The sequence below is a fragment of the Aphis gossypii genome, chromosome X (assembly GCF_020184175.1).
Source record: "Aphis gossypii isolate Hap1 chromosome X, ASM2018417v2, whole genome shotgun sequence".
NCBI classification, from domain to species: Eukaryota; Metazoa; Arthropoda; class Insecta; order Hemiptera; family Aphididae; genus Aphis; species Aphis gossypii.
In genome coordinates this window covers 12,865,357-12,879,450 of record NC_065533.1, presented here as the reverse complement: position 1 = coordinate 12,879,450, position 14,094 = coordinate 12,865,357, and the positions used below count along the sequence as shown (strand labels likewise).

General features: G+C 28.0%; 2 protein-coding genes across 2 annotated transcripts; one reads left to right on the top strand and one right to left on the bottom strand.

Moving 5' to 3' along the window:
• The first annotated feature begins 597 nt into the window (after positions 1-597).
• LOC126552831 (uncharacterized) lies at positions 598-1,397 on the top strand. Its single transcript, XM_050207864.1, has 3 exons — positions 598-918; positions 995-1,204; positions 1,283-1,397. The coding sequence occupies exons 1-3, from the start codon at positions 688-690 to the stop codon at positions 1,331-1,333; spliced, it is 492 nt and encodes a 163-aa protein (XP_050063821.1). The 5' UTR covers positions 598-687; the 3' UTR covers positions 1,334-1,397.
• A 4,865-nt stretch (positions 1,398-6,262) lies between these two features.
• Positions 6,263-8,305, bottom strand: LOC114130657 (uncharacterized). Its single transcript, XM_050207047.1, has 7 exons — positions 8,215-8,305; positions 7,969-8,096; positions 7,762-7,902; positions 7,440-7,640; positions 7,312-7,371; positions 6,660-7,069; positions 6,263-6,521 (listed from the first exon to the last, which is right to left on the bottom strand). Exons 1-7 carry the CDS (start codon positions 8,303-8,305, stop codon positions 6,263-6,265), a joined length of 1,290 nt encoding a protein of 429 aa, XP_050063004.1.
• Positions 8,306-14,094: the final 5,789 nt, after the last annotated feature.

The following is a 14,094-nucleotide window of genomic DNA, read 5'->3' as shown; positions in this document are numbered from 1 at the left end:
GAATATATGACAATATTTTAATATAATATATCCTAGACTGACAAATCATCTCCGTCCAGAATCGTTAAAAATTTTTTAATTCATTAGATGACTTTCCATATACATTATCATCATCAATTCATATAGTATTCTCTATTACCTTAGCTCTTCCACGCGTTTTGTCTTTTACCTACTTTTATAACCCAGGTATTAAATTATAATATGATAATAAATACATTTACATTAAACCGGTACTAAAGATTTGTGTTGTTTTTTTTTTTTATTATTAATAACAATATTTAAATTATATTACCATTATTAATAAAATTAAGACTAATACCTTTTCATTTATAATTAACATCTATAATAGAATGATTAAATTGATTTTCATGCTTATTAATAATAACTTTGTAAAAAATTTCCCCTTTTATTAAAATATCTAATCTAATAATATTAATTTTTTCAATCATAGGTTTATCACCAATAATTGGATTTTTAATAAAATAAATATTAATAAAAAATTTAATTTATAATAATATGTATTTTATTATAATAATATTAACTATATTAACAATTTTAAATTTATATTTTTATATTAAAATAACTTATTTCATATTATATAATTTTAATACAGAATAAGTGCTTGGATCTACTGCTGCAGCGCCTGCATTTGGTTAAGTTAATTAAATTTTAACCTATCCCTCAACTATGCACTTCCGTAAATGTGTTGCTTTGGTAGTTCGAGAGTATGTGGGTCAAGATGCTAAGCTTCCAGTCCACCAAGTTGCCGCAGATGACATTACCAAATTCTGTGAATCCTACAAACACTCTGAGTTTATACAATGTATTTATTATGCACTCTGTGGTGTGGAGGCCTCAACAGTTAAAGCAAAACAAACTGTGCTTTATTGGTTAAGGTTCCCTCACACCATAAACCTTGTACGTAGATAATTTTTAATTAATTGATGGCCTTATAGTTTTTAAAATTGTAATTAATAATCAATTTTGTTTCTAGATCTTGTTCAATGAATTGAAGGGAAACAACAAAAACTTGGGAGGAGATCTTGGCGATTACCCACAATACGACCCACAAAAAAAGTGGGTTACGTTGTGGGTACACCAAGTTTTCCTCCCGAGTGAGGAAACTTTGAAGGCTATAACAGAGGTTCTTGATAATTATCAGAACCCCCTTTATCCTAATTTCGATATTCCAAAATCTCCGAAAGTAAGTATTTTAGTTTGCCTTCCGAACAACATATAAATAAATAATCTAATAAAATGTTTGTTAAATTATGTTTTATAGTCAAAAAAAATGAGACGCAGGCCCATTTGTATTGAAGTAAGAATTTTATAATTTTATTTAAATATTGTATTGAAAGTTTCAAACTAAGCTATAATTTAATATTTTTTTTTTCCAGCTGATCGATAATCAGGAGCAAAGGGCTATGCACTTCCGTAAATGTGTTGCTTTAGTGGTACGAGAGTATGTGGGTCAAGATGCTAAGCTTCCAGTCCACCAAGTTGCCGCAGATGACATTACCAAATTCTGTGAATCCTACAAACACTCTGAGTTTATACAATGTATTTATTATGCACTCTGTGGTGTGGAGGCCTCAACAGTTACAGCAAAACAAACTGTGCTTTATTGGTTAAGGTTCCCTCACACCATAAACCATGTACGTAGATAATTTTTAATTAATTGATGGCCTTATAGCTTTTAATATTGTAATAAATAATCAATTTTGTTTCTAGATCTTGTTCAATGAATTGAAGGGAAACAACAAAAACTTGGGAGGAGATCTTGGCGATTACCCACAATACGACCCACAAAAAAAGTGGGTTACGTTGTGGGTACACCAAGTTTTCCTCCCGAGTGAGGAAACTTTGAAGGCTATACCAGTGGTTCTTGATAATTATCAGAACCCCCTTTATCCTAATTTCGATATTCCAAAATCTCCGAAAGTAAGTATTTTAGTTTGCCATCCGTACAACATATAAATAAATAATCTAATAAAATGTTTTTTTAAATTATGTTTTATAGTCAAAAAAAATGAGACGCAGGCCCATGAATATTGAAGTAAGAATTTTATAATTTTATTTAAATATTGTATTGAAAGTTTCAAATTCAGCTATAATTTAATATTTTTTTTTTCCAGCTGATCGATAATCAGGAGCAAAGGGCTATGTACTTCCGTAAATGTGTTGCTTTAGTGGTACGAGAGTATGTGGGTCAAGATGCTAAGCTTCCAGTCCACCAAGTTGCCGCAGATGACATTACCAAATCCTGTGAATCCTACAAACACTCTGAGTTTATACAATGTATTTATTATGCACTCTGTGGTGTGGAGGCCTCAACAGTTAAAGCAAAACAAACTGTGCTTTATTGGTTAAGGTTCCCTCACACCATAAACCATGTACGTAGATAATTTTTAATTAATTGATGGCCTTATAGTTTTTAATATTGTAATAAATAATCAATTTTGTTTCTAGATCTTGTTCAATGAATTGAAGGGAAACAACAAAAACTTGGGAGGAGATCTTGGCGATTACCCACAATACGACCCACAAAAAAAGTGGGTTACGTTGTGGGTACACCAAGTTTTCCTCCCGAGTGAGGAAACTTTGAAGGCTATAACAGAGGTTCTTTATAATTATCAGAACCCCCTTTATCCTAATTTCGATATTCCAAAATCTCCGAAAGTAAGTATTTTAGTTTGCCTTCCGTACAACATATAAATAAATAATCTAATAAAATGTTTTTTAAATTATGTTTTATAGTCAAAATAAATGAGACGCAGGCCCATTAATATTGAAGTAAGAATTTTATAATTTTATTTAAATATTGTATTGAAAGTTTCAAATTCAGCTATAATTTAATATTTTTTTTTTCCAGCTGATCGATAATCAGGAGCAAAGGGCTATGCACTTCCGTAAATGTGTTGCTTTAGTGGTACGAGAGTATGTGGGTCAAGATGCTAAGCTTCCAGTCCACTAAGTTGCCGCAGATGACATTACCAAATTCTGTGAATCCTACAAACACTCTGAGTTTATACAATGTATTTATTATGCACTCTGTGGTGTGGAGGCCTCAACAGTTAAAGCAAAACAAACTGTGCTTTATTGGTTAAGGTTCCTTCACACCATAAACCTTGTACGTAGATAATTTTTAATTAATTGATGGCCTTATAGTTTTTAATATTGTAATAATTAATTATATTTTAAAATTAATATAAAAAATAAATAATTAATTGTAATATTTAAATATTGTATTGAAAGTTTCAAATTAAGCTATAATTTAATATTTTTTTTTTCCAGCTGATCGATAATCAGGATCTCCAACAAAAGGCTTCATTTACAATTTACAATTCATCTCCCCAGATTATCACTCCTGGCCCTTCTGCCTTCTCCCCCCCATCATCACCTTTCAATAGGTCCCTTTCTTCTTCCCCTGATTCCCCTCTCTTTCATCCTATCTTTCTTAATAATGACCTTCCTATTCTTTCTGGTTGTTCCTCTCCTGTTCCTGGTCTTTCTTTCCATTCCACTTCTGCACCTGGCCCATCCACAGTCGAAGCAGCAACAACTCCTTGCTTAAATGCTCCTGCATTTAAGCAAGGAGATGCTGTCAATGTTTTGATTGAAGGTCGTCCCTGTTTGGCTGGAATTGTTGATGGTGTTGATGGTGAATATATCACGTATTTTCACCCTTATCTAAAGGTACGAAAAAGTTTTATTATTTACCATCAATTTGCTCAACCATTCCATCCTCAATTGGTGGATGGGCAGGTGCAACTCCTAAAAAAAATTAATAATAAAAATAAAATTATGGCTGCCAAGAAACAGGTATAGTTATACGAAATGGAATGTACACATATCTTAAAAGCCAAAATTAATCCTTTCTTTTTCCTATCCTATTCCTTTCTTATTTCCTATTTCTTCCTGTTGAGATTGAAATTGTATATAATTGTATATAATAAAATGTAAATATATGTAAATAAAACTTTGTGAATATGTAAATAATAATTTGTAAATATGTAAATAAACATTTGTAAATATGTAAATAATCATTTGTAAATATGTAAATACACATTTGTAAATATTGTACTTTTATAAAAAAAAAAAAAACATATATCATTGTAAAATCAATATATTCGTCACTCCATTCAGAATCTAAAAATTTACTTGGAAAATCGTATAAAATCAGGCTTGGGAGTTGGAGCTTTGTAAGTGATATGAGTGCATTCCTGAGTGCATTTACTATCGTTCTGTAGTGTTTTTGTATACATCAAGTCCAACAACGGCCGTCCGACAGGTCAGTATTACATTTACCGCTGGCTTGCATTGCAATCTAGCGGTAAGCCTGGAGTTAACCAGTTCTAAAAATCGTATAACATCAGGCTTTGGACTTAGAGCTTTGAGAGTGGTATGAGTCTATTCCTGAGTGCATTTACTATCGTTCTGTAGTGTTTTTGTATACATCAAGTCCAAATGACGGCCGTCCGACAGGTCAGTATTACATTTATTTGGGAAACAGATCAAAAAATAATATTTTCAGTTATAAGGCTTGGACGACGTTTATGACATATAAAAATAAAGAAAAATAATTAACATTTAATTAATATATATTTATTTTATTTAATTACTTTAACTTAATTTTCACAAAATTTTATATTAAAAAAAAAAACAATTTCTGTTTTGAAAGTTTTAATAATTGAATAATTACTTAGACATTTTCTTATATTATATTATTGAAAAAAAAACTAGATACATATATTATAAGTGCCATTAAACTAGAATTTTGGTATTGTAATAAAATATTGATTTGCCATGTATGATTATAACAAGATACTACTATTACTATATCTGTGAATTTTTTTTTAGATGTATTGAGGACCAACATCAAATACAAAACTGTACCAGAAAAAGTTATTGATAATGATATAGGAACATGGCTAGCTCATGCACATTTTAGGCGTGTTAAAAAATTAAACAAAACTATTTAATATGTATTAATAATTATTTATATATAGATATCATAATTATTTATTCAGGGGTTGTTCTTTTTAAAAAAAATGTTATTACATAGTTATACAATATTGACCAATGGAGTCAATTTTAAATAAAATAAAATCATTAAATAAGAATATATACTCGTATCATATTGTACTAAATAAGTCTCTTAATATTTTTAAAACAACAGAAATATAATATTATAATTATGTTTCTTAAAAGATTAAGTATTGATACGACAATATATAAACAATATTTTGGCAATATTAGAATAACATTAATATATTAAAAAAATATTACAGCAATGTTAACTAATAATATTAGAATAACATTAATATATTAAAACAATTTTACAGCAATGTTAACTATTAATATTGTGATAACATACTTATGGCGGCCAAAAAAGACGTCATAATGTTATTATAATATTACATAAATCAAAATAAATCAAAAATTAATTTTATGATAGCATTGATATTTTTTATTATAGTTTGTGGTAATATTGTTATAAAGTAAATTGCTGTTCCAAATAAATATTTCAAGTGGCATAGTTACACAGCATATTAATCTGGTATCTCTTTTTAATATATATTCCTTTATTATTTCACACTAATTATATTATACGTTTTTCTATAGATAATCAGTTCATAATGTATAAAGCAAAACTATTATCAATCTGCAAACAAACGGAGGCACCTTATTCATGATTTCAACTGAAAACATTTTTAATATAGACTATATGTTCTGTAACGAGTGAACTAAGGAATAAATTTGTAAAGGTGTGTGTAAAAAAAACAGCAATTGCATCGCATAAGTCATAAAATATAATCATATTATATTCACATAACTGTTTCATACAACTATTAATATGTTATTCAAAATGTTTTGAAACTTTTTTTTATAACCCAAGTTGAATTGATATGCGTTAATAATTAAATTTTTTTCACGGTAGTTGGTACATTCTTGTAATATTAAGAATATATATGTAATTTATTCTTGAAAATTTAAGCATTATATGATATTATTAAAATTTAATGACAAATTATTCATAACATAAAAATATTCATACAAACAATACATAATGATGTATGTCAACAGACATCAAACTTATTATGTAACTAAAGTTAAAAATGTAATAATATAGTATGACGCAATTGTATAATACAACCAATTGTAGCTACAAAAATCTCTAGAATTTTGATCATGAAAAATCTTTAATTTTACTAAAAATTTTACAAAAACACAATGTTTTATGTTTGTTTGTTTTTTTTGTTTAAACAGAGAATATACTAACACTATTTTTTGACAAGCCAGCTACTATACGTCTGCCTTGTATGGTTATGCCGGGTAAGGGACATAGATCCAAAATATTGTCAGTAACCTTGAAATCGTTAACATTTTTCTTCTTATTAACATTGAATACTTTGATGGTACCGGATCCTTCATCATAACAACACACTAGTGAGTCATCGTTGTATCCACCGCTTGATGGAACCAAGCACGGACGATATAATTGTGTTGACTTATCTCCACCTTAAAGTATTACAAGCATATTTTAATATATATATAAGATAATAACATCATGAATAATTATTAAAAATGCATTTTAAATATTAATTATAAACAACAAAAACGAACAATAATACTTAGTATAATTTTGTCAAAACCAAGCATAAAATGTGACCACTTGAGTTAATATAGGTCCTTCTTCATCAAAATCAGCAAATTTAGACACAATATGTCTACTTGTCTTGAAGGGACCATAAGGTCTAGCAGATGTTAGGACTAGATTTGATTGACAATCATATGAAGTACTACTCCAGAGTCCTGTCAATGGCAATTCAGTCTCTTTGTATGTATAATAATCGTTATCCAGAGTTTCTTCGAGTACGGACAAATGGTCCATTTTTGTCTTTAAAAATCCACCACTCATGAATGATCGAGATGGTGATGGTGGGAGTAGATTAAGAGAAACACAACCAAGTTTTTGGATTTGTTCAGAGTTAAACACTTTCATAAACTTGCGGTCGATATAATACACGGACCCCATTTGACCACCAACAACCAACACGACCACAAAGGTTCAGGAACTATAGATTTAAACATAACTGGTTGAAAATTATATTAAGACAATATCACAAAAATAAATATAATTACCGCTCATAGAAGAAACCACTGTGTTAATATTTAAATCTGTAGATTGATCTGACTATCCAAACCAACAGAGGCCAAAAGATTATCATGAAGAGGGTGGAACACCATATCACGAATTTGTTTTTTATGTACACAAATATATTCTTTAGAAAGTTTCATTAATTTTACATCCATTTTTCTGATCTCGTATGAATCCAATGTTGTTGTATCAGGTTGATGTGACATCACCTGATAATAATTTCATTTTTTGATAATTTAAAAAATAAACAAATTAACTCTATTTAACTAACACTTACCAACATCCTATTATTTGTATTATATGCCATAACTCTACAGCTCTGGTTTTTACATACAGTAAATGTTCGTTGACATGCTGCAGGTTCAGTGTGGCCATCATAACGTAGCCTTTTTAATCTTTTCACTTCGATATCCAATGTTTTAGCATTCGATTTCCACCGTTCTGCTTCCATTTCCATTAAGTGTTTTGCATGATTTGCCTAAGAAAATTAAAAAAAGGACAATAATAAATATAAAAGTAAAACTATTTCATAATCAAAATAAAATATATTTAATGATAAGCTATTGCTGAGACAATAATTATTTTTCATTAATTCTTACCTCTATCAATTTACGTTCAACAGCAGTTATCTCTGCTGTATTATCAACAGTTACGTTTTTAGTATATAAAACTCTAATATCTTTTAAACTCGCTTTTGTGTTACATGTTGAACATCTACTTGAACCACTATCATTTTCAGTCTAATACAAAAGATTATAAAACCTATAAAAATGTACAAAAAAAAAACCATTTGCTAAAATACTAACTTTAATCCATCTTATTAAACAATTCTCTCCGAAAATATACCCACATTTCAAACATACTGGTTTATGTGAACCAGTACTAGTCAAAGTATCTAAACATATTGTACAATAAGATGCTTCATCTGAATTGTCTATAAATGAAATAGAAAATAAATATATATATAATATATTAAATAAATACAATGAATATAATATTTTAATAATGTAATATTAGAATAACATTTTTTAAAGAAAACTTATATAATTTACCATTATTAGTTTGTATTATAGTGACTATACCTTCTAAAGTACGTTTGGCTGTAGATCTTGTAGATGTTTTTGAAGATGATGCTGAATCCATTGGAGATTCTGTAGGAAATCTTGCTGGAGGGTCTATGGGATCCTATTAGAGATTCGTCTGAAGATTCTATAAATCTTCCAGGTTTTGAAGTTGTTTAAGTAGGTACTTGCCACCACAATTACACTTGATGAACGAGAACCCTGAAGAAAAAATGATTAAAAATGATTGATTCTTTGAAATAAATTTAAGAAAAAAAATATACTAACATCTAATAATTATAGTAATATTTATTATTCTTAAGCTAATTTAATTACGTTTTATTAGATAGGCTCAGTATGCCTGTACTTATAGTAAATTCCATGGCTAAATATATAGGTATGAACGCAACTTCGTGATACGCTGGTGTCATGGCCGCCACTGGCAGTGATAGGTAAGAGATATACCGACCGACGTAGTACGGTGATGAAAATCACTGCCAGTTAAGATTTATTTCTATGCCAAATCATGAATAGTACGTGAATAGTAGTACGTGCGCAGCCCAGAACGCAAATATGTCTTAATGAGATCATACCTATATATTTAGCCATGGTATGTTCTACAAACAATCAAAAAAGTACATTTAATATACTTTATTTATAATAATATTATATACAGCAGAAACCGTTTATATTGACATTCAAGAAACCAAGAAAAATAGCTCATAGGTAATAACCAATAATAGGAGTCTATATAACTCCATATAAGAGTTTTGCAGGGACTATCAACCTAATCAAATTAAAACAATTAACTAATATATATATCAAATATCATACAACATTAAGTTCATAGAACATAACGACGATTAATGAAATATTAAAAATAATAATAATAAAATTGCAGTAACTGTGTTAATAAATATAATAATATCAATACTGCAATTACAATTAATAAATAATATATTGATAATCTTAGCTTATAAAGGTATAAAACAAAACAAAATAACGAAAATACAATTTTTTAATATATTATCACAGTGTACTGACGATAACAGTAAATATACAAAAATGATGATAAAAAGAAACTTGTGTCACCGGATGCCCCAATTGTCTCTCAACGATTGACCCATCAAGATCCGTCAAGACCCACACCGAAAACAAAACGTAACAACACGGAGCGTAACGACGCCAGACTCAAAACAAAAGACGCAATAAATTTAAGTCCGAAATGGTCGAGCACAAAATAAGCTTTTGCGGCGTCAATGCGTCACTTGAGTGTACGAACGGCTAAACGTCAACGCTGACGAGCGTCAACAAATTCACAATAATGTACGAACGTAAAATGTCAACACAGACGGTTGTCAACACATGTGTAAAAAAACCTACGAACGGCTAAAAGCCAACACAGACGGACGTCAAGAAACGAAGAGAGTCGGCATAAAAAAAAGGCAACACTAAAAAACGCTGTTACGACCGGCTCCGCAACACGGTGTTGTCAACATTGACAACAGTATAAACTCTAAAATGATTGTTTGCGCTAACTTTTTTGTAAAACCACGTGAAAGCGTAATTGCAATTATAATACCCGTAAAATATTTAACAATCTCATTAATTATATTGTCTTATCGTTATTCAGTGCCAATTAATCTAATGACCATTTTCAATACTTTTGAGCACTCTATTTGTATTGAATAATACAATTACACTCTCACACACACACACACACATACATGCACAAACAACACACAACAATCCTTGTAGAGGCGTTTCCCTAGTCAGGAGTTAATAAGAATAGTATAAGCAAAAAATATTATATAATTAAATGCAAATCATATTACTCTCAATAGGTGTGATAGTCTAGTACTTACGATTGAATCCAAGACAGGCCGCGGATAAGAGCTGTGTTACAACAGTGAACAAGTGGACAAATGACTCGTCTGAATTTCTTACTAGCCACCACACGCGAAACGCATTAGTCATTGGCCGCCGATGCGCGCGCAACTATACCAACGAGTGGGTGGTGGTAACCGCGGTAGTACATAACCTCACTGTTCACCACTACAGAGCTCAAAAATTACAACAATAATAGTAATAACAATAATGTATAGTTGTTGTTTGTCAATTATATCAAATGACATGCAATATACCTAAATTTTAGTTTATAAATCAATCATAGGTTTAATTATTAAATTTATTGTAGAGGTGTAAAATAAGTATCAATTGTTTTCATTAGAGTGGCAATACTCCAGATAGCATAGAAACGTTATTTAAACATTTTTATATTTTTTTTTTTATATTATTATTTAGAAAATGTTTTTATTTCATTATTTTTTTATTAAAAAAATGTTTTAAAAATATAAATAAATCGCTATTTGGCCGCCAGAATTACATTATTAAATTATTTTAAATCTTATGATCAATAAATATTATAAAAATATTATTTATAAAATATACTTTTTTTGATTTTAACTGAATATTATTTTATGAATAATTTATTATTGTTTTATTAGTATCATAAAAAAATCATTATAAAAGTTATATTTATTTAATAAATAGATACCATTATTAAGATATTATAATTTAAAAAAAATCAAATTAGTTAATACACAAATTCATTAAATACTTAAACAAATTTGATTTAATTACATTTTGATCAATTTTAGTACCTGTCTCATCCTTATGATTATCAATATAATATACACTTCATAAACATGTAATTTTGGCTTTTTACCTATCTATAATAAAAACAATTCTATATACCAACTCATTATTGCTATTATCATTAAAGTATTTACAGTACACAGATAAAATTAGGAAATTATAATAAAAAATAACACAAGAAATTTTAACTATATTCTGTTTTATTTATTGCAGGTAATTTTAAAAAAGTCTGTACAATAAATATTTATATTTTGTTTATTATATGACTGTGTTGTTGTTGGTCTTTGATAGTTTGCTCTGTTCACGAAATTTAGCACCTGCCATAAAATTTTTTATTGATTGTTCTACGTCTATTGTGTTATAGTTTTGAAATTTTGCAATACTTTTAATTGATTCTGAAACAAATTAAATAGACATATATTTAAGAGAAAATGATAACTACATTTTCTATCTGTATTTAAAACTAACTACTGACAATTAAAAGAAAATAAATATTAATACAGTTAATTTATAAAGCTACTAATAGTTTATAGTTCTTAAGCTTACCACCATACATTTTTTTGGAAAGTATGAGATTATGTTTTTTTCAGTAAAAATGAATGGTGACTAACAAGGATTTCCTATCTGTCAACATCCACTAGTTTTTACTTATATATATACAATTTTTTAACAATTGGTAAAATATTTAAAGCTTCAAAACTAAGACTAGCATATCATTGGGATAAACAACTATAAGAAATCTGTGAATAATACATTGGAAATAATAAGAAATGTTTATAAAAAAAATTTAAGTTTTTAATTTTTTGTTCAGTCACAGAATACATCAACACAATCATAATATATTATAATTTATTAATTGACTTAACATTGTTTTAATGTAATAAGATTAAGTAATTGTGTTTATAGGCATATGTGACTATGTTTACACTTATGCTACACTAAATAATAATTTATGAACCAATATTAATTTTAATAAACTAATATATTGTGTTTATACCGCGCTATTCAATCAAAATTATTTATTTCATCAATTTACATCATTTTTTTAAAACAAATATTCTTAGACCATTGTTGTTGTAAAATAGGTAAAACAACTTAGATGACTAATTTTCATAATAAAATTGTATGGAAACAAGCAAAAATCAATGGAAAAATTAGAAAATTTATTTAAATCATTATCTTATTAGGAAATCTGTAAGCGGTTGCACAAAAGTTTGGTTAGTCGTTTACTCTGCAATAATAACAAACATACAATATACATACCAAAAATCAGTGAACAAATCGATGTTCCCAACGAAGAAGGACGTAACTCACTTTTTATCATTTTTCAGTTTATCCACTTATCTAATCACGTTTTTTTTTCTTGTTTTCCCGCGAAAACGGCAGTAACTCTATTCTTTCTAGGAGCTTATAAAAGTAAAATAGTTTATAACCTCCCAATAATACGTATCTTTCCGCCGAAAACAGACGTATCTTTAGTTACGTTCTTTTAAAATATTATTATTTTCCGCGAAAAGAGACGTAACTCAGTTTCTATTTTTAAATTTTTAAATTAGTACAAGCACTACAAAATATTTAGATAATTAATGACCATGGTAAAGGATATTACCATACTATTAAATGACAAAGATAATATTATTATCATGCCGACAATAAAATAGGCATAAATAAACAACATTATAATATTATTATACATTAATTCATATGAATTTGTTTTGTTTTCCCTATTAATGGAGAACAATATTGTGTAATTAATCATATTAATCATCAAGTCGTTTTAAATTGAATAGTAATATTATAAACGAAACAGTATACTTTAACACATTTTTCTACGGTTATTCGTAATGGTAAGTAGTTCTTAAATAATAAATAATTTTAGATTTTAAATTAAATTATCAGTATTTGTATAATTATTATAATATTTAAAATAGGATTTGAATGCCGATGACATAATTATATTTCCATCAGATGATGATGATAGTATTTTAGATACGTATGGATATGGGCTTATAAGTAGTGATGAAGATGAAATACATTTTAGTACAATTAATGAAGATGAAATAATTGTAACTAATAATCCAACTGAAAAGGTATGATGATGAAAATTATAATTAGTTAGTATTGTATTCAAAAAATAAAAAATTTTAATATTTTTATGCCATATTCTATAATAAACTTAAGTAGTGTGGTAAGTAGTAAGAATAGTTTTTATTTGAATTTACTATTTAGCTAATTTAAAATTATTTTTGTACCTCACTTTAAAATTTAAATTGATTAATAATAATCTACTAGTAGAGCTTAGAGCAGTGACTAAAATTTTTGTAGTTTGCTACTTCAAACCACTTTCCTGCTATAAAAAATAATAGTAATACCTATATAAGTTAATACATCTACTTAGATAACACCTATTATGTAAAACAATAATAATTCCAACAGGATTTTTAAATAATTGGTATAACAACAAATTTAAAAACCTGCATTTTTTTCCTATATAATAATATTATAAAGATTTAATTGTAAGAGTGGGTAACACAAAATAACACTATGTTTTATTTGTTCATATAAAAATAGTATAATGAAAATACTAGTAGTGAAGATGATCCTGATGAGTATGACAGCGATAAAGATCCTGAGTATATTCCCTTAGAAAATGTAATACCAGCTGATAATAATCCAACAAATAGTTTACCACTCACTGTAAGTTATACAATAGGTAAAAAATATTTTAGCTTTAACCATAGTAATTACATAATTATTTTATGGTTTTAAATAGGGAGATAGCATACCTAAAAAAAAACGCAAGCTAACTGCAATAAAACGGGATCTTGTAAGAAAACGTTTAAAACATACTACTGATTGGATTGATGTTAAATCTAAGTGTCAATTAAATAAAGGAGAGGAATATCTCAACAGAAAGGGACAAAATAGAGATGCAAAGAAAATAGGTCCACCATGTTCTGAAAAATGTAGAATGAAATGTTTTAACAAACTTAGTACTGATCGTAAAACTATTTTTGAATTGTACTGGGGAATAGGTGATTATGACAAACAACGTGCGTTCATAGCTAGATATGTAAGAATAGTTCAGAAAAAACAATTAATGGTAAGTCCATCTCAGTCACGTAGAAATGTATCCAGGAAATATTTTATACCTGTACAAAACGAGGAAATCCAAGTGTGTCAAAAAATGTTTTTGCAAACATTTGCTATTTC